Below are 22,304 nucleotides of genomic sequence, written 5' to 3' on the forward strand. Positions count from 1 at the left end.
CCCTAGTATGCCCAGGATATAGATTGTGTGATAAATATAAATAGCATCAATATCAAATGAGGGTCCTTAGTGAGGATGGCTAGGGAAATGGAAGTGACCATAGGGAACAAAGATCGTGACCAATTTGGGAGATATGAAAGAGTAACCACCACTGGAAGAGTGGTGAGTGTAGTACCATTGTCAGGAGGGAGTCATGTCTTCTTAGTGAGGGATAGAAGATGGAAAGAGTTGGGGAAGAAGTTTAAAATAAAAGAAGGTGTATTTCAGATTGCTTGCTGTCTTGGGGAGGGGTGGGGGAGAAAGATTTGGAACTCAAAATCTTACAAAAATGAATGTTGAAAACCATCTTTACATGTAATTGGGAAAAAATAACATACTATTAAGTGAAAAAAAGATAAAAGAAGGTTTGATAATGGTAGAAGAAACATTTTAGAGTGCCCAGGAGAAGGAATAGGTAAATCTGGAGTCAGATGCTGGGACCAAAGTGTTAAGGTGGACAGGCCTGAGGAAGCATTTAGTCAGAACAGTACAATCCTAGAATCCGGTCTTCTGAGAGAGAAATGGGAGCTACTGGGAAGTCCCAGTTTCTTGGACCCTGGAATTCAACTTTCTAGAAAGAAAAGACAGTTCCTGATTATCACTGGCCTCTTAGGAAGAAGAGGGGTGAATATATGGGTGCATAGCCAGAAGCAATAAACAATGAAGTCAAAAATGGAAAAAAACCAAGAGACCTAGACCTTGCCCTCGATGAGTTATTTGGCAACATGATCTCAGTCATTCAAGTTCAAAAAATTAGAGTCATTTCTTTATTCTTTCCATCAGAGCTGACACCTGCTGCAAATTCAGTTAAGAGCCAAAGGAGGAGGAAGAAAAAAAGCACTAACAGTGTAATCTGGTTATGTTTATTGCAGTTGTATTGGGAGAGGCCCATTCTCCATATTGGATCCTAGTACTTAAGGCACAACTGTTAACCTCTGAAACCTCAATCCTTGGCAAGAAGAAGGTAGAGGTTAAGGAAGGGAAAAGTGGGCAGAGGTAGGAGGAGACTAGCTGTGGAAAGCTGTGGAAGGTAGGCATAAGTGTGACGCCACAAGAGAACTCTGGACTGGTAGGATTTCAGTCGGCCCTCTTGTACAGAATACCCAAATTAATGAGATCGCAGGTCAATTGGAATATGAAATGCACAAGTTTCTGGGAATTAGGACTGCTTTCACTGAAGCTATCTGTACACAATATTTATAAAAATGCTTTGCAAACCTTAAAATAATAATGCTAGCTATTCTTATTGTCATGTGTTTCCCTAAAGTACATTACTGATGCTTCTATTAATCACAGTACAACAGAAAGACTATTAAAAAACTTGACAGAGAGAAGACAGGGTATTAATCCTATGACCAGTCGTCACAACTGAGTCTTGCTCAGGGCGGAAGACATTTGTCTTCAGTTTGTTATTTACATGAGATCTACCCATGACTCAATACTGGAGCAAGAAGAAAAAGATACACATAATGATGTGGAGCCCATTGCTCCTATGGAATGGAAACCTTGCCTCAATCTGGATGAACACACATCACTGGTCTTTGTCTTCTTGTAAGAGTCAGCTCAAGAATACTCTCTTCTTCTCCACCTACTGACCTCCTTGGCCTCCTTTTAAGTCCTAGCTAAATTTCCACTTTTTATTGGAAGCCTTCCCCAATCTCTTAATTCTAGTACCTTCCATCTCTTAATCATTTCCTGTTTATATATATATATATGTATATATGTATATATATATATATATATGTGTATATATATATGTGTGTATATATATATATATATATATATATATATATATATATTTGCTTTCATGTTTTCTCTTCCATTAGATAGCAAACTCCTTGAGGACAGGAACTGACTTTTGCCTCTTTTTCTACCTCCACATTGTCTGGCACATATGAGGCACTTAATTAATATTGATTCTTCTCTTGATAACTCCCACAGTTCTCTAAGGCTATTTTCCATCTATACTATACTTATCTTCTATGCACCACTGTATAAATATGTTGTCTCTGCTGGTAGAAGGTAAGCTTCTTGAGAGCAAAAACTTTTTTTTCTTATTCTTTGTATCCCCAGGACTTAGCAACAACACCTGACACAAATGTTTTTTGACTAAGAACTTAATAAATGCTTGCCAATCGATTGGCTGTTTGATGAACTATTGTGTAAGGTAGATCCAATCCTTAAATTAAGAAATTAGGGGCAGCTAGGTGGTGCAGTGGATAGAGCACCGGCCCCTGGAGTCAGGAGGACCTGAGTTCAAATCCAAGCTCAGAAACTTGACACTTACTAGCTGTGTGACCCTGGGCAAGTCACTTAACCCTCATTGCCCTGCAAAAAGACAAAAAAGAAAAGTCTATGCCAACATGTATTAGCTTATTCCCTCTGGCAAAAACTTGTTTGTGACACAAACTCATGGCCTGGGGGCAAAATCAGCTTTGGCAAGAACATAGGAACAATTTGTGGTTGTAGATAGATAGAGAGAGAGAAAGAGAGAGAGTTAGAGAGAGAAAGAGAGGTCTTACCAAATTTCTCTGAAAATAGAGAATGTTTCCAATGTGCTTGGAGGCCTTCCTCTTGTTATTTTAATGTCACTTTTAATATTTAATATTAATATTTAATGCTTCTATTTCTAGTCTGGGCCCTGTAGCCACCACTGAAGGGAGTGATCCCAGGAGAGAAAGGGGTCCCCTTTCCTTTTCACCACTCATACCAACTGCCACTGACAGGCAAGTAAGTCTAAGAGCCCAGGGAATGGCAACACCCTATGGAAGATACCATTTTATGACTCCATTTGGGATTTTGTTGGCATAACAACACTAGAGTGGTTTGCTAGTTCCTTTTCCAGCTCATTTTACAGATGAAGAAACTGAGGAAAACAGTGTTAAGTGACTTGCCCAGGGTCACATATCCAGTAAGCATCTGAGGCCAGAGTTCAACTTGGGTCTTCCTCACTCCAGGCCTGGCACTCTATCAACTGCACCACTTAGGTGTCCCTATAACCATCATACCAGAAAACAATTCCCATTGACAATGAGCCCAGAAACTATAACTGAGGGGGCTGCAGCCATAGCTGCTGAAGATCTTTTACCACCAAAGTGCTTGGTACTGTCATATGGCTCATCACCAAAAATTTATTTTACCAGTGAAAATGACATAGAAAAAGATGCATTGCAGTCTTCCCTCCCATTGCACCCTAAGTACCATGAGAACCTTTTATCAGATTTGCAGCTAAAACCTGTGTTGTCTCCTCCAATGGAACATGAGCTCCTTGAGAGCAGAAATTGTTTTACTTGTATATTTCCATCCCCTCTACTTAACATGGTGCTTTGCACCATCAATGTGCTTTTTTATCCATTCATTTTGGGTTCCAGTACAACCCTTGGGAATCCATTCCTTCTTTGTCCTTGACAAGCTTTATGGAAAAAAGTCAACATTGTAATTTACTATGCCCTCTTTGTTCCCTTCCCCTTCTTTTTCTTGTTTTCCACATGCACCTTTAAACTGCCCTTTGGTTCACCTATAATTGTGATTATTTAGAAATAATCGTGTTCTAAGGTGTGGATCTGAGCATGTCACCCCCACTCAAACTCCGTTGGATCTCCATAAATGTATCTCAAGATAGCTCTATAAGTTCATTTCTGGTATCTGATAAACCTTCTTTTGAGACTTACAAGTATTCCTGCCGGTGGTCAATGGGAGAATCTTCTATCAAATCTTCCAATTTCCCTGAGAACTCAACTTGCACTCGCTCTTTGTGAATCTGTTGAGTGAGCTCTTCCACTGTCAACTCTCCCTCAGTCTTGGGGATATTATCATGAAAGGAAGAATAGCCAAAAGAAATGTCCTCTTCAGAGACAATGGGGGGATGATCAGAAGATGGCTCATGCTCTTTAGAAACAGCTTGTTCCCCTTTCTTCTTGTGTTGTGGGGTGCACATCTCTTCTTGAAGCACTGAAAACCCTATGGATAAGAAAAGAAATTGAGTTATTGAAACTGAAAGAGATGGCATTTCTATACAACATGACTAAGGTTCTCTCAAAGAGGTTCCATGATTTAATTTACATAAAAACTTAAGCATCTGTAAGTAGAACACTATGTTGGGTGCTTGGAGACCTAATGTTTACATAAGATGCTTCCTGATCATATAGAACTTCTGCGAAAAGAACAGATTCACAAAAAATTATAGTACAAAATATACATGTGCATCAGAGAAATTTTATATAGAGAATTTTTTTCCCATTTGACCACTTCTCTTCTTATCCAAGTTGCATTAATTTTGTTTATGCAGAAGCTTTTCAGTTTCCTCTAAACAGTTATGTATTTTCATTTTTTTTTGTAATTGTCTCTATTCCTTGTTTGGTTAAGAATACATCTAATACTATGGTGCTATAAGAAATTATGAAGAGGATGGTTTCAGAAAAAAAAACCTGGTAAGACTTGTATAGACTTGTATAAACTGAGGCAAAGTGAAGTGAGCAGAACCAGAACAATTTATACAACAACATTTTAAAGATAATTTAGCTTTGAAAAACTTAAGAACTCTAATCAACACATGATGAAACATGTTATCCACCCCTAGATATTTTGTATAATTATCACTACATACCAACTCACTTTCTCTCACTTCCCTATGAAATGAAAGCCTTCCCTTATAACACATAATTATAGTCAAGCAAAACAGTTGACCGCACCAACAACTAAGAAAATGTACCTCATTCTGTGCTCTAATCCATCACTTCTAGGCCAAAAGAGAGCTGGGAAGCAAGTTATATCATCTATCTTCTAATGTCATGATTGGTTATCGTATTGATCAGAGTTGTGAAGTCTTACAAAACTGTTTCAGTTAAACTGTTCTCCCTACTCAACTCATTTCATTCTATATCAGTTCAGACAAATTTCCCCAAGTTACTCTGTAAAAAAAAAGAGAATCTTGGGGGCAGCTAGGTGGCACAGTGAATAAAGCACTGGCCTTGGATTCAGAGTTCAAATCCAGCCTCAGACACTTGACACTTAACTAGCTGTGTGACCCTGGGCAAGTCACTTAACCCTCATTGCCATGCAAAAATAAAACAAAAACAAAAACAAAAAACAAACAAACAAAAAAAAAGAGAATCTTCCCAGTGGGCTGGAGGTTTAATATTTCTTGGGTATCATCACCATACTCAGGCTATATTATTCCTCTTTGTTAAATGACCAGCTCATCTTTTCTGATCACATAGTGTCTTTCATATGATTCTCTGTGAATGAGTCACTATAGAAAACACAGTGCAGTTTACTATGCTCCTTATGTATCTATAAATTGCTTTCTGAGTTACCTACAGTTTTGATTCTTTAGAGATGATAGAGTTTTAAAGTATAACTCTGAGCATGAGATCCCCACTCAATTAAGTCTAATGGCTCCCTATTATCTCCAGTTCCAAATATCAAACTCAGTTTTACATAACAAAAGTAATAAGCATTTATGTTGCACTTTAAATTTTCTGAAGCATTTTACCCCCGTCATTTCTCTTGATCCTCACAACACAAGCTGGTGTCTTCCTAACTTCTTAGTCTTACCTGCACTAGATGACTTACTGTCATTTTGCACAAGACAATGCACCTCTTAATCCCCTGCCTTTGCACTGGCTGTCCCTAGTGCCTGGAATGCCCTCCCTTCTGACCTCTGCCTCTTAGTTTCCATGGCTTTCTTCAGTACTCAAAGCCTAGTTTCTACTGGAGTCCTCTCCTGGTCCCATGAGTTGCTAGTGTGTTTCTCTGATATTACCGTCCATTCCATATTCTCTACATATCTTGCATGTATTTATTTATTTTCATGTCATTTCTCATTAAAATGTGAGCTCCTTGAGGGTATAAAGAATTAATTGTTATTTGAGGTTTTTATGTCTCAGTGTGCACTGGCCTGGGGCTCTGCAAACCACATGGTGCTCCACCCACTGGTTGTAGCCATTGCCATGGTGCTGGCACCTGACATCATCACCACTCCCCGACCCCTACATAGGCCTGGCAAAATTATAATGATTGGAAGCCTAGTGATGGCAGTCATGTGACTGTCAGAGAAGCCAGCCAATTGGCTGGGGGCTGTGTGGGGTTTTCTAGGAATGGGGAAGGGAATTTGCCATTCTAGCTGGAAGCTGGAAGGCGACAGGAGCTCTGCTATGTATTCTCAGCTCGTTCCTGGGCAGTGGTATTTTTTCAGGTTGCATAATTTCCCTTTCCCCATTTTATTTCCTTTCCTTTGATCCTACTGATCTTTTTTGTGGTTATTTTTTTTTAAGTTCATTCTTGTTAAAATAAATCCTGTTCTGTTTTGAGGGAGGCTGCCGGTCTCCTTCCTTGCCCCAATATTATGGCAAGCCGCTTAGCTAACACTCCCCAATTAAAAATTTTAAAAAGGGAAAGTTTTCTTTTGTATTTTTGTATCGCCAGTGCTTAGCACAGTGTCTGGTACATATTAATTGCTTAATGAATGCCTATTGACTTGTTATCCCATGAATCGCAGTTATATAACATCACTCAAAAAGTACTGGTGTTGGGGCAGCTAGGTAGTGCAGTGGATAAAGCACTGGCCCTGGATTCAAGGAAGACCTGAGTTCAAATCCGGCCTCAGACACTTGACACTTACTAGCTGTGTGACCCTGGGCAAGTCACTTAACCCCAATTGCCTCACACACACAAAAAAAAAGTACTGGTGTTTAAAAGTTGGGCTTATACTGCAGATAAGAGCTTGGCATCTTAAAAAGTACTTTCTAATTTCCTAGAGTAATATAGTTTATTCTCTTCCTTTGATTCCATTCTGAGTCAGCAACCTGTATATCTCCAGTGTGTTTCATATATACAGACATATGTATGGATAGATGTCTGTATATATATATATATATATATATATATATATATATATATATATATATATATATATATATATATATATATACACATACTGATATTGAGTCTCTCAATGAGCTGCCCGTACAACTCTAAAATTATGATCCTTTGAGCTCCATTTTGTAATCTGGGTAACATGCTTCCCCCCGCCCCAGAATAGATGATGAGGCTACTGTCTTTTGATTAAGCTTATGCTGTATTGAGTTGACTTTGTATTATTCTGAGGCTCAGGACATTGGTCCAATGTTATCTCTGATTAGGACTATTTATGCTTCAAACAGTACAGCATGCTGTTGGATGATGCCTAATGTGAGTAAGCATGTATCGCACCCTATTTTATGTTTTTATTGTTTGATATCAATAGTCACTGGAACACTGAACAATTATTTCTGTGATTCGTGAATGACTTTGAGCTGAGAGATACCTTGCCTGAGCAGAACCTTTGTAACGAGCCAAATCCTTGAAACCAACAAATACAACATGAGCTTATATTCATTAAACCTCATAGTCAGTTGTGGGATTACGAAAATTGTTCTGTTATAGAAAATCATCTCTGAAATGAGTGCTAGCCTATAGCTATTGTCTCTCCTTGGTGAGAAGAGGAAATATCCACTGACTGACGTCATTTCTGGGCTTTTCTCAGAATAGGATGATAAAACAATAATCCTCATAGCACAATATGCTACAACTTTCCCTAGAAAGCATCTCTCATGATTATCTGAAACATGAGATTCTCATGTTCTAATTTGAAATTAAGTGCCTAGCTGGATTCATTGTGCACTCAGGTCTAGGTATTAATTTATTATTTACTAATGCTAGTTATGATGGCCTACAATACTTTAGTCAAAACTTTGCCTTGTAAAATAAAATATTTCTGAAGCACTTTGGAAAACAAAGTGCTATCAACATAGTTAATATTATTACGAGAATGGACTATGAAGGCAAAAAGGGTACTTGGAATACTAACTGCACTACTGCATATAGTTTCATGATTGTCTAAGTGAACATTCACTGAGTTTCTTTATTCTCCTAATTTCCTTAAGGTTGGTCCCCAAAAGGGCAAAGTTGTTATCAGCTGCTCCATATACTCCAAAATACTTTGAAATTAATAAAGAGAAGATTGAGAGTGGGGTTGTATTATTTTCCTTGATATTAAATTTAGGGTACTTAAGAATCAATTTATTGGGGTCACCTTGTGACACCTGTTCAAATGGATGAAGCATTTATTTCTTTGCCCAAAGAACTTGCTTGTGTTTTGCCATGACTACAAGATGAGGTAGAAGAATATATGGGTTGGGGCAGCTAAGTGGCAAAGTGGATAGAGCACTGGCCCTGAAGTCAGGAGTACCTGAGTTCAAATCCGGCCTCAAACACTTAACACTTACTAGCTGTGTGACCCTGGTCAAGTCACTTAACCCCAATTGCCTCACTAAAAACAAACAAAAAAAACCCAACAAGAATATTATGGTTTGTTTTTCCCCTTCTCATTCATATTGCTTAGCCTTTCTTTTCTAATAGCACAGATAGCATAATAAAAAAACTTGAAAAAAAATTATAAGATTCTAAGTAAAATAATATTGCTTATGTAGCAACCCTGTTGTGAAAATCCATCATAGACTTCAAGCAGGAGATTTGCATGAGAAGGTAAAAAAATCCTGATTAAATTAAAGTTTAGGTAAAAGTATTCTCCATATATATGGAGGAATAGTTATGATAAAGAAGGATTAGTGAGTATGTGTGTGTGTTTTTATGTGTTTATGCTTGCCCCAAAGAAAAGAACATAGAACTATGTTTTAACACGTTAACTTAGGCTTCATATGAGGAAAAAAATTCCAAAGTGAACTCTCCACCTGTGGGATGAGCTGCCTCTTGAGGTAGCAGGTTCTCCCCTCACTTCAGGGTAGAAGGTCACTTGCTGGGCGTGCTGTAGAAAAGATTTTTCTTCAGCTATGGATCAGACTAGATGTTCTCTATCATCTCTTTTGAATCTGAAATTTTCTAATTGCTTGGTACTTGGGACTGAAATCTTTAATTAATTTCAAAAAGGGAAAGGGAAAAAAAAAAGAAGAAACTTTACCTTCACTATGGTCCAGTGCAATTGTCTGCTCAATTTCCGCATAAGTGCGGCTAGTCCGCTCTTGGAGAGGTTCCATGGTGCTAGTTTCCATTAGATGAACGATATCCATCCGATTGATCTTAGTTAGACACTCAGTGAGGTTTTTGTCTGTGGAATCAGAGAAGGAATATTTACTATAATAGAGCATTCGTTGATGGTTTAATCCTTCCTTTAATATTGATTCATTCATTGAATACCTACTAGAGATCTTGATATGATAGAAGAAAAAACTTACCATTTTGAAACCCACTAGATAGTGAAGGGGTAGCACAGAAATCAGTGCATGATAAATATAGTAGGGACATAAATTCTAGGAGAATGTAAAATAAAGGAAAGATAAATATGGATTGTAGTTAAAGAGAAGCTTCCAGGAAGAAGTAAGTCTCAAGCTGAGTGTTTAAGGAAGTATAGGATTTTGGTTATCAGAAAAGAGGGAAAGTTTAATCTGTTTTATATCATAGAAGAATTTGGGTGTTGGGATTCAACAGCAAATACATCAAGACATAACTTAAACATTACAAATCCTATTCATTGATGAAGTTTCCTAGATAGCTTCTTTAAAAGCAGATGGAAAGTGACACCCTAAGAGGGTACCCTATTATAGTGGAAGTATATTATATCATTCTACCTAATAACTAAAACTGAGAAATTATCAGGTTCCTTCTTAATAATGTATCATTATTTTCTCCATTAACATTAGATGAAAAAATCTGGAAGAATGATGTACTAAGTTGCAAATCTGACATAAAGTACTTTTTTCTTTGATATTTTCTTCACTACTTACCTGTGGCATGTTTACCATCTCTTTCAAGCCAATATTTCAGTAATGCATGACTCTGGTCCTGTAGGGAATTAGGGTTTTCAATTCGGATTTGGTGAATTTGTTCTTCTGTGAAATCCAGTTCTCTTGCTAATTCTAGGAAGGAAAACACCAATTTATTAACTTTTTTTTCCCTTCTATTTGTCCCAAAGTTTAAGTCACAATAAATATTTACAATGGAGGTGATCAATTAGTATGCAATTCTCCTCTGTCTTAATCTGTCTTATATGTAGGCCTTTACTCTTTCATTTCTGCTCATTAGCAATGACTATGATGTTTTTCTCTGGGGGTTATTTTTCTCTAATTCACTACCAGAGAAAAGGCAGTCATCATGAAGCAATTAGCAATAGTATCAGTATATAATCAAGTCGTATGCATCATGTTAAAGATTATCTTCCCCTGTATACTTCTAGTATTATCTTGGACAATCCATTATAGAGAAATATTGAATGAAGGATAGACTGCCATTTTGAAGTTCCTTCAATGATGCCCTTTGAGTTGAGGATTCTAGGATTTTGTAAGGAAAAATACAGGAGACTTGTGATACTTCAAATCCAATTATCCTCAAGTGGACAGAATTTCTATGAGACCTTTCTTTTCTAGTGAAGGTAATCCACTTAACTAAGTGTATGATCCAGTTGCTTGAAGTTCCCAACCAATCACTTTCTGTGAGTCTAGAAAAGTCCCTTTGAATGTTATTCAAATATGTATTCTTTAGTCCAACACCTGCTTAGGTTCACTTAGTGACACATTGTTAAAGAATCTAGTGCCATTGTATGTTGTAATAACAGGTCTGGGAAATGAATCAGACTTTATCCTGGAGAAGAACCAATTAACTTTAGCATCTACAAGTCGAAAAAGCATTTCACTAAGCATTATAGAGTCAGTTCTACTGGGAAGGGATTTTAAAGGTCATCTAGTCTGACTATCACATTTTACAGGAAACTAATGCTTGAAGAGATTAACTGATTGTCAAAGGTTACACAACTAATAAGTACTGTGGTAGGATTAGAACCCAGGTCTAGAATCCACAAGCTTTCTCCATTATGCTACACTGGACTTGGGAGATAGCAGATCTGTTTCTGACACTAGTTGTATGATAATGGGCTAATGTAATTTTCAGCCTCATTTTTCTTATCTGTAAATTGGGAATGATAATAATTACAATAACTTTACTACGTAGGATTGCCATTAAAATAGTTATTTGTATACTTTAAAGCACTTTATACATTTGAATTGTTATTATCATGACCACTAACACACCAAATGGCATCATTTAATGTGGCTACCAGTGACAGGTAATTTTAAATTACAGAAGTCTGATTTAAAAAAAATAATAAAGAGTACACTGCATTACTAAATCTTTGAATTATTTTAAAGAGGGAAGAGTAATCAATACTGATTGTCTCAATATAGCAACATAGCAGTTTATATAAATAAACATAGAGTAAGCTATGGCTTTAAAAACATATTTAATGTCATTTGGTAATATGTCTTATAATCAAAAGACCATAGTCTTTATAATTTCCCTTGCCGAATGTGTTTAAAAATTAGGATAATTTTTTTAAATTTCAATATTTGCCTAAGCCATGTATTAACTTCCTTTATACTTTCAGTGCTTGTCATGGCACATAGTAGGCATTTAATAAATGCTTACTAACACATCAAAAATTTTGAGACAAAATAAGCAATTTTTCCTAAATCTTGAATTAAACTTTTCATACTTGATGAAAATTAGATTTGATGGGCATTTCTGAACCTAGTCATCTCATAAATGCTCTGATTTCCAATTCTATTAGAGGGAATCCTGTATTCTACATTTTCCCCATTGAATATACTTGGTATTCAAACCAGAGATTTGTCTTTGGAAAAATAGATTATTCTCATTTTACCTGTCCAACTAAAGCCAAGATGATCAGCAATATGAGCCAACCTTTCTTCAATATGCTCTTGGTCATCTTGCAGATCTAGAGAAGGTCAAAAAAAAAAATAGCCACATTTTGTCTATGATAAAGTGAAAAAATGAAAATACTGAGACATCACAAGTAAGGAAACTATTTTCCTAGTATAATGCTACAAGGTTGCTGTTACATTGAGAATCATATTTAGTTACCTCTTGACCTGACTTTGGGGGGGGGGGAGGGGAGACAATGTACCTAAAAGGAATCTCTAAAAACAGCTTCTTCCTTAGTTCTTTCATCCTAAGTGGACATGAGTTGTCTATTTTTGATAAACTATCCCTTAAGTTAAATTGTCATTTAACTTAAGGTCCCTTTTAAAAAAAAATGACCTCACATCATGTTGCCCACCAGAAGGTGACCACTTTATTTTCTTCTCTCTTATGAGGTTCACAATGGATCAAGTTCAGAACAGCTTGGGAATTGGGAGCACTTAGTCATGTCAGACCAATGATCTTGAGAATGAACTTTTACTTTTTTTTTTTTAAAGTGAGGCAATTGGGGTTAAGTGACTTTCCCAGAGTCACACAGCTAGTAAGTGTTAAGTGTCTGAGGCCGGATTTGAACTCAGGTACTCCTGACTCCAGGGCCGGTGCTCTATCCACTGCACCACCTAGCTGTCCCAAGAATGAACTTTTATAGATCTCCCTGGAGCAGTCTTGCCTCTCACTTGGAGATCAAATGAGATCATGAATAGAAAAGTGCTCTGCAAATCCTGAAGGGATGTGAGCTGATATTGCCACCATTAATTGGAAAATGCTAGAACCTCAAGGCTATATTTTGCATGAAGATGGTTGTTAGTTTGGTTTTTCAAATGCTACACTGGTCTCCCTGAAATGCTGCAAGCTGCCACATCATTCCCACAACCTGTTATTTGCCAATTTACTTTTCCACCCACTGGTAGTCAATATTTAATAAAAAATAAAATCCCCTTTCTAGAACAATCATTGCTCAAATCCCCATCAGGGAGTTAAAATTACTCTTCTGAATTTCAAATCATATGTTTTAATAAATGACCTCATGGAATTTTTTTGTTGTGGCTAATTTTAAGAATAATCAGGTTGTTGGAAGATGCATCCATTCTACATAGCTATTTTTCCCTTTCACACTTTGATTCAGTTATGATGGGTAATCCCTCCCTTTCAGTCAATTTGAGTCTTGCAAAGTTTGAGTTTTTGTCTCCTCAGAATATGTTTTTGTATCCATCTTTGTACATTCCCATTTATCTACCACATATATGAAAAGCATGTGAGGTTTTATTTTTCTTTTACCTTTTCTTTGCTTAAAGAGTTTAGCAGTGGTAACCAACCTTTCTGTATCAAAAACAGATCCACAAGAACTGGAATTTCATGATATGTGAAATCTTCTTGAGCAAATTGCTTCCTAATAATTACAAAATTGCAGGTACAAATGATTTTAGAGTGCATAAGAGTGAGAATAAAAAAAACAAAGTACCCTTAGACTGCCAAACAAAATCAATTTGATTGTTTCTCCATCAGCAACATTGCTTAAATTTATGACCAAGAAAATTACTTCAGAAAAAGCAAAACTCAAAACTTGCATGGCCTGAAATATATAGCAGCTACACTAAAAGGCAAACTAAACATTGCCCAGTTGATCATAAATGTGAACGTTTTCCATAAGCATTCTCATTATGCAATCTTGAGATTGTTTTCATGGACAACAAGAGTCTACAGAGAAAGCACAAAACACAGCTTACACAAGCACATTAACCACCACAGAAAGCTTAAAGAAAATGAGACACAAATCACCAAAGGAAAAGCAAAAAAAATATATATATAGAAAATTCATGACATGCGTAGCACAGGGAATCCCAGTGGCTGGCAAATACCTTCTGCATGGCCATTGTCATCAGGAATGCGCTCAATCAGAGTCTCAATGGACTCATCCCAAATGGGTCTGGTATCAAAGATGTCCTCTCGTACTGACTGCTCCGTCTCAACGGGTAGCACATTTTCAATTACAGAAACTTCCAGGGCACTGCTGCTTTCATCATCTGACACTAATTCTTGCTCCCTCTCTGACTGGGTAAGCCTATCTACTAACTTGGAAGCTTCATCACTAATCTCCTCAAAGAACTCTATGGAATTTCTGTAAAGGTCAAAAAAGTGTTCCTTACTATCTTTTGTGGGGCTAGTGGTCCTGCCGGATGAAGAGGTGTTTCTACTTTTAACTGGCAACCTTGAGGAAAATGTCTTTGGTTGTAGAGTTCCCTCATCTGTTTCTAACTCGAGCTGGGTCTCCCCCACACCCTCTCTGGCCTCTGATTCTACCTCAACATAACTTCTAGCTTTTACTGAACGCTTGGTCTTTGAGTCCCAAGAGCTAGCATCAGATTCAGATTTACTTCGATTATCAGGACCTTTGCTTATTGGGTCTGGGGGTTGAGGAGTCACTGTCTGTTGGTCAGATGTCTCTGTGTGTGTAAACTGTTGCTCAACTCTTTGGAAGGAAGCTTTGATGGGGATTTTAGACTTTGGTTTTGCTTCATCATTCTTACTTTCATCATTTGGGCTGAATGGAGAATCCTCAGAAAGGGAAGCCTCATGTTCTACAGATGGCAATTCTGGGGACGAAGCTGGTAGAGTCCGGACAGGAATTTTGGACTTGCTTTCAGCAGAAGGCACATTCTCTGTGGCTCCAGTGGGTATTTCAATTACAGATTTCTGATCCTCAGGGGAAGAGTCTGGGGAATCATCCTCTCGTTCAGAATACACAGACCTGGTGACAGTAGAAAAATCTAACTGAACTTCTGTAATAGGCTCAGGGGAGTCAGAAGAAGGCATCTGAGCTGTGCCAGACACACTGGCCACATCACCAGTTTCCTGAGGGGAGGAAGTCTCAGCTTCTGCAGTGTCTATGGAAACAACCTCTCTTGTGGTTGATTGAGAAGAAGCTGAAATTCCCACTTTGACTGGAATGTTTGATGTCTGTTCAGCTTTGACAGCTCCAGCATCTGTAGAAGCTTTTTCATCTACTTTCTCACTCAAGCCTCTGTTGGGCAAATCTGTTTCTTGTGAAATGTTTTCTTCAGAATCTACCACTGATTCTGGTAATCTCTCCAACTGAGAGGGGCTCCAGTGCTGTCAGCCCTTCTTTTATGTCTTTGGATAGAGTCTCTTGAGTGGCTTGTTGCCCGATTTGAAGAAGTGAAAACTCTCATCTGCATAGGTTCTTTTTGGTCATATCAATGGCACGCTTCTGGTCATCTCAAATAGTTTTCCTTCCTGGAAAAGAAAGGGATTTTGCTCACTTGTAGGTGTCCCCTCCTCCGTTGGTGTCCTGGCAGGAGTGGTATCAGGCGTCGTACCCTGTGACTGCCTATCTACCATAAGTCCAAAAATCTTTTGTTCTTCTTCTTTCACTCGAGCCTCAAATGCTTCATCATCTTCCCTTATTTCACTCCAGGAATCAGAATCCACATCAGTTTTGGTGATGATGACTTTACTTCTCTGTTCGCTGGCAGAGGCACCTGTTTGCAGGGAGCTTTCTTGTTTTGATTCTATTTCCATGTACTGGTCTTCAAAAAGCGATGTTTCCTTTGAAACAGATCCACTAAAGGAACTCTGCACTATTGTATCATCAAAAGAGGATTTTACAGTAATAGCTTCGGTGGAAAGCAAGTTTTCTGTTTGCCTAGTGATTGTTTTGGTCCTACTTCCTTCACTAGAGAAAAAGTATTGGGAAGGGACATTCTCATAAGGGCTCGTGATCTGTGGAGCATAAGGTTCATTGGTGTCAGCAGCATTGGTTACAGGGACACCTGTGGGACAACCTTCATCAGCTTTCAACAGCAATAGATGGGTCTTCAATAGGAACATTCTTGGCAGAAGCTCTCAAAAACTGTGATCACTTTTGGCTGTGTCTAATTCTATAATTGAGGACGTGGTGGTGATGTCTTTACCTTGTTCCATTTCATCAGATGTTGAGCAATGGGAAACTGAGGCCAAGAATTGAGAGCTTTCTTCACAGGAACAATCTACTTTGGTAGATTCAGTTCTAGAAACATCAAGATCTTGCTTTTCTCCTGCTATTTCTTTTTCCTGAGTATTTTGCTGGTAAAAAGCATTTTTAAGGGCTGCCGAATCCTCTTCAACATCATCATGGGAGGAAGTTTGGATAGCTGGATGGAAGGAAATGGATGGCTCCTTAGGACTACTGGGTTCACATCCATGTCCAGTACAAGTCTCTGTTTTGACAGTTTCTGTCTCCTTGTTTAGATCAAAATGTAGATCCTCTGATTCTCCAACAGAAATAGTGTGTCTTTCCTCAGGTGAAGACGATTCAGAATCTTTGTCCATGGTTGATTTTGCTGGTTCTTTCTGGGTCTCTCCCTCCATTTTGAAAGTATATTGCTTAGAAGAAATGGGCTGGAATCCTGCTTCTTCAGGGCTGGAATTGGAATCTATGTCAGATGCAAGTGGAGAAGGAGGCTGTACTCGGATGACCGGCTCCAGTAGGAGACCTGAGTCAACACCCTTCTTCAGCTGGGTCAACTCAGGCTCACTCTCTGAAGATGAAGACACCTTCCTGCTTTCAGATATCACAACTATTGGTGTGTCCCCTTCCTTTTCCTCACTTCCTGTAGACTTTGTTTCTTCTGCTGCAACTGTATTGTCACCATCTGGCTCAGAACCTATAGAGGATTCTTCTTGTTTACATTCCTTTTTGCAGTCCCGCTTCTGTTTGGCTTCCTGTTCAAGTTCATCAAACATTTTGATCTTGGTTACCATTTTAAACATTTCCTCTTCAGGGGTGAACCTCTTCTTTTCTCCATTTTCAGAATCCTCCTCCTCTGTGCATTCAGGGATGACTGCTGGCTTAGGTGCACTAGCATCAGTTGCTTTGGGAGTGATTTCATAGCTAACCTCTTCTGAGCTGGGGGGTGTCAGGAGAAAGAGGACTCTTCCCAGAACTCTCCATTAAAGAGGTTTGTTCCAAGCTGTCATCCTCAGCACTCCCATCAGGGTCACGGAGAAGCCTGGAACGCACAGAAGCTAGCTCTGTGAAGACTTCAGCTTTGGTGGAGGGTGTGGGAAATGGAACGTGACCTGTAAGAATTCCAGGCTTCATCTTTGGCTCAACGGGACTGCTTTCAAGGGAATCACGGCAAGGGGATTCCTTCAAAGGACTTGGCTCCAAGGAATCGGGAGTTTTGTGGGAAGAGTTATCTTCTAGGACTGGACTTGCTTCCAAAGAATCTTTGTGACTGATTGCCAATGATTCATCAGCTACAGGGCTGAGACCTTCACTATCATGGCTGGGAAGGGAAAGTTCTAGTCCTTGGGGGCTTCGAGCAATTCCACGGTGCTCAGATTCTGTCTCTTTACCTCTCTTTACAGAGGTGTCCAAGTTGTCATCTTTCTGTGTGGAGGTGTCAGAAACCTCTGAAGTTTTTGTCTGGTCTAAGTGTTCAATCGTGGTTGATCCTTTGTCTTCATCACCAGCTTGTGTCAGGGAGGTCGAGCTATCAAGAGTCAATTGACTTTCATTGCTGGCTTCCTTGGCAAGTTTTTCTGATGCTTCTTGGGGTAGTTTTGCACTAGTGCTGCTGGTGCTCATAGAACCAGCTTCTTGTCTGTGGTCTAGATCTCTAGAACAGTCCTCAGCAGCAGTCTTCATGGTCTCCTTAACTACTGCGAGTGGCTTTTCAGAAGCATCCGTAATGTCTTTGGTTGTGGAGGGCTGTTCTGCTGAATGGGCTTCCATTGGCCCATCTACCACAGCAGGTTCTTTTGTTTCCCCAGTTTGCTCATCAGTTTTCTTTGGTGAGAAAGAAAGGCTCTCGGGACTTGTCTCAGGAGTCTCTGCAAGCCCCTCATGCTTATAGCTTTCCTCTGAGCTAACCTGAGGAGGTGTTCCTTCCATGAGGCTTCCACAGGGAGAAGCGGCCACCCCTTCCTGCTTAAGGTTTTCACAGCTGTCCTCTAAAGCATTGCTCTGTAAAGTCAGCGCGGGCAAAAACCCATCCTTCATGTAATCGGATGGAAAAGTGGCGTTAAAGGGGCTTGTCAGCACTTGGTCTAAGTGGACCTGGGCCTTTTCTGTGACTTCATATTGTCGGAACTGTTGATATTTGTCATTGTCTTCTAACTCTTCCTTAATGACCTCAGAAAAGTCAGTTGAGGTTTTTCTGTCTGGGCTGATCTGGAGATCAAGGTCTCCCACTTCATCAGCCCCCTTTCCCTTTGTCAAAGAACTCTCTTTGGTGCTTTCTTCTTGAAGCACCGAGTGAGTAGGTTCTGTTATTTTAAGTCCCAAGCCTTTCTCCCTTTCCACCAACTACATACTTCTCTCTTAATGCCTCCAGAGGAAGACCGAGCTCCTCTCTTAGATCAGAAGATGCCGTTGCCTGAATTCTTGGCATCGTTTGATTGTCTGGCTTTCTGATTTGGGGGGGCTTTCTTTCTGTGTCAGTGCCTGCCCCTTTTCTTTTTCTACCCGAGCTTTTCCTTTCTCCTGTGGCTGCTTTTGTTTTGCAGATTTGTGCTCAAATAATCCAGCTTTATGTTTTGATGGGTCCTGACCTGACTGGAAGGCTTTCATCAATTCTCGAACAGACATTGTCTCTTCTATCCTTTCTGTTCTTGACGAGGGTGACACGGGGGGGTGTTTCTCTGCTTTGGAAGAGGGTGATACAGGTAGGTGCTTCTCTGCTTTTGAAGAGGGTGACACAGGCGGATGCCTCTCTGTCCTTGAGGATGGTGATACGGGTGGGTGCTTCTCTGCTTTTGAGGAAGGCGATACAGGTGGGTGCTTCTCTGCTTTTGAGGAAGGCGATACAGGTGGGTGCTTCTCTGCTTTTGAGGAAGGCGATACAAGTGGGTGCTTCTCTGCTTTTGAAGAGGGCGATACAGGTGGATGTCTCTCTGTCCTTGAGCTTGGTGATACAGGTGGGTGCTTTTCCGTTTTTGAGGATGGTGAAGTGGGAGGGTGTCTTTCTGTTTTTCCAGAGGGTGATATGGGCAGGTGTTTCTCTGTTTTCCCAGATGGTGATGCAGATGAGTGCTTCTCTGTTTTCCCTGAAGGTGACACAGGTGGGCGTCTCTCTGTTTTGCTGGATGGTGATACAGGAGCATGTTTCTCCGTTTTCCCAGAGGACAACATTGGTGGAGGCCTTTCAGTCCTGGCTGAGGGCGATATAGGTGAATGCCTCTCTGTTTTGGTTGAGCCTGAAACAGGAGTATGTCTGTCTGCCTTAGTGGAGGGTGACACAGGTGAATGTTTCTCTGTTTTAGGTGAGGGCGATACAGGTAGATGTGACCTGTGAATTGTCTTTTTAGGGAGCTCCTGAGCTGTACCCTCTTTCCCTTTCACCCTGACAGGCAATTTGCTGCGGCCTTTCTGTTCATCCTCTACTCGTTTCTGAAGCGCCTTTACTTTGTCTTTTATTGAGCCAATGGGAGTTTCTTCTATCACTGGGGACACAGCTCTGACACTGGGGACAGCTTCCGGTGCTAAGCCTTTTTCCTCATCTAATGACTCCTCTGAGCTACATTTTTTAAGGTCAGTTGTTCCTTCACTGGTTTGTAAACTTTCTTCCTTTTGCTTTTGCTTTTCTTTTAATTTCCTCCTCACTGGCTTCTTTATCCCCAGGGTCGGTCTGTGTGGCTCTTGGGCACTCTGCGTCTCATCTTGTCCCTCCTTTTCTGAACTCCTGCTAGTAACAGTAGCCTCAGATTTCTTCCCTACTGAAACTTGGCCTGTCTGTGGCCGTACTTCACGAGGAGTCTCATAGGAATTTAGATCATCAGTGAGATATTTCACTATCCCAGTTGGGTCCTTTTTAACTTCTTCTCTTTTCCCTGTTTCTATTCTAACCTCTACACATGGAGATTCAGTGACTTCTAAGGGGGCCTTTTGCTTAGCCTCTTCAATCTCCTCATCACTGACAATAACCCACTCTTCTTCTACTAATTCTCTCCCTGCCTGAGACTTCTGATTTAGGCGGTCTTCTCTGGTGCATGTTCCACTTCTCAAAATTTCATTGACTTTCTCTAAGTCCTCCTTAACTCTTTCAACAATTTCAAACGGCTCGCCTGGCTCTTCATCAGCTGCCTTCACCAACTCTTTCACCTTAATAGAGCCTGTCTTATCTGAGGCATCTGTTGTCAAGATGGCGGTCATCTTGATCAAATCTTGCTTCATCTCAGAAACTTCAGAGAGCAAGTCCGGACTCGCTAGGACAGGAACTTCATTAACGAGGTGGCTTTTCACGACAGATGTTTCTGTAGACTCTGTCTCATCGTCTTTGACGTGAACAAAAAAACATCAAAAGTAAAATGGAAATCAAAAAAGATATTGGAAAATGTAATCAGGACTGAAACAACACAAAGTCTTTGGCTGCAGTGGTAGGAAGATCAACAAAATGGGCTGGGAATGGTGGATCCACAAGGCCTCAGGGTACAAGAGCAAAGCAAAGCTAACAGAAAACAAAACTGAAAAGGAAAAATGAGCAGGAAATAACTTGCTTAATTTTCTCATCGTAGCAATCCACACATACAACAACAAAGCTATAACAGACAAAATCAACAAGACGTTAAAAAAGGCCACAAATCAAAACAATGAAAAAAAAACACAGTGAAATTACACAGAGGTATCTCAAGATTGTTCAGATGTTACAGATCAATGTTCAAATAAAAAATAAATAAGGAAAAAAAAGTGGTGGTGGTGGTGGTGGTGGTGGTGGTGGGGGAAGCATTAGAATTGCCAAAAAGTCCTATTTCCTCTAAGAGAAAGCCAGTGGTAGGCAAACTGTCAGAATAACATTTGAAAATGTTTCCATTTTTTAAATGACCAAAACAAGGAATTCTTCTTGAGTTCTGTGTGTTCAATTCTGTTATGTATAACACGTTAGCTATATTATTTATGTAAATCTGAGTCAGCTGCAAACCGGCATTTCATCTAAGGGAAACTCACACCTAACAATGAAACAAACAGTGTCATGTTGAGAGGTACGGGCCAGGCCTTTCCTTGGAGCAACCTCCTTGTTTAGACAAATAATGAACAGATCAAAGGGAGAAAAAAGAAGAAAGGGGAGGAAACGAGGATAATCGTGAATCAACTTATACTTGAGTTGAAAGGTAATGGATGGCAACCCCAAACTCAGAGACATTCACACTAGACACACGCACTGTTTATGTAAGCCAAGTTATTTCCATGCAAAGCAAAGATGTGGCAAAATTGCTGGGGATAAAGCCTAACTTAAGAGCACTAGCAGGAGAATGGTTATAAACGTTTGTTAAGGAGGGAAAAAAAACTGTGGTGAAGCATATTTATTTGCCTACAAACCAGTATGCAAAATATTGGATGTAGGCAGCTTATGATACAGACAAATGTATAGGCAAAGAAACCAATGATGGCAAAGAAATTTTGAAACCTAGCCTCTAGTTAAATTGACAGAGGAGTTTCTAAATGGAAATAAATTTTGTCATGTTTTGGAATCCGAGCATATTTTGGTAGCTTATGATTTGAGTTTATTAAGAGTTATACTTTTGCCTTTTTAAAAAATATATCATTGTCTTATATGTGCCTATATTCAAAACTAAAAAGTAAAAATGCTAATGCATTAAATCATTAAGGGAAAATTCCTTTTGTTCTACCAACAGAAGAACTCCCTCCCATAAGCAAAGTGAAGCAGCTTAGTATAGTGGAAAGTGTTGCTAGACTTGGAGTCAGCAAGACCAAGGTGGAATTGCTTTAGAGACTTAAGATGTTGCTTCAAGCTTCCTCATTTGCAAAATGGGGAAAATAATACCACCTGCCTCACAGGGTTGTTGTGAGATCAAATGAGATAAAGTGGTATTATTGTAAAGCCCTTTGAAAAATTTAAATAAATGTGAACTCTCCTCTTTATGAACACTCCAACTTCTCCCTCTTACTATATTGTATACAGAGAGATTTACACATTAGTTTCAGAGAAGGGTATAGGGAAATGAGATAAAATATCTAATAGAATCAGAGAATATAGTGTAGGTCATCTCCAGCAAAAGGATCTTCTCCTAGAGAAATTAACACTTTTAAAAACAACTGCTGGCTTTGGAATTGAGAAAACCCGAGTTTTAAATCTAACTCCCTGGGCCTGAGCAAATCACTTCACCTCTGTATGCCTCAGTTTTCTCATCTGTAAAATGGTACAGTATCTAGTTCATAGGATTAAGGTTAAATAAGACACATTAAAGCACTTTGCAAATCTTATAGAACTATGTAAATGCCAGCTATTATTAATATAATTCTTAGAATTGTCCCTCTTTTGAAGGATTTAAAAAGACCATCCTTCAAAGTCAATATATTTCTGATAATCTACTTTTTTTAAAAAATGTTTTGGGGAGCAGGGCAGTGAGGATTAAGTGACTTGCCCAGGGTCACACAGCAAGTGTCAAGTGTCTGAGGCCACATTTGAACTCGGGTCCTCCTGAATCCAGGGCAAGTGCTTTATCCACTAGGCTACCTAGCTGCCCCCAGAATC

At 39.3% G+C, this 22,304-nt stretch overlaps 1 protein-coding gene across 1 annotated transcript in view; it reads right to left on the reverse strand.

The window, feature by feature from the left end:
- Nucleotides 1–22,304, reverse strand: part of ANK2 (ankyrin 2) — a 340,193-nt gene that overhangs the window by 19,737 nt on the left and 298,152 nt on the right. The window contains 10 exon segments of the mRNA XM_043969828.1: nucleotides 3,711–3,999; nucleotides 8,999–9,145; nucleotides 9,822–9,953; nucleotides 11,750–11,824; nucleotides 13,668–14,904; nucleotides 14,906–14,979; nucleotides 14,982–16,719; nucleotides 16,721–18,106; nucleotides 18,109–18,187; nucleotides 18,189–20,085. Of these exon segments, the coding sequence (XP_043825763.1) occupies nucleotides 3,711–3,999; nucleotides 8,999–9,145; nucleotides 9,822–9,953; nucleotides 11,750–11,824; nucleotides 13,668–14,904; nucleotides 14,906–14,979; nucleotides 14,982–16,719; nucleotides 16,721–18,106; nucleotides 18,109–18,187; nucleotides 18,189–20,085 (7,054 nt within the window).

This window comes from Dromiciops gliroides, chromosome 6 (genome assembly GCF_019393635.1).
Source record: "Dromiciops gliroides isolate mDroGli1 chromosome 6, mDroGli1.pri, whole genome shotgun sequence".
Lineage (NCBI taxonomy): Eukaryota > Metazoa > Chordata > Mammalia > Microbiotheria > Microbiotheriidae > Dromiciops > Dromiciops gliroides.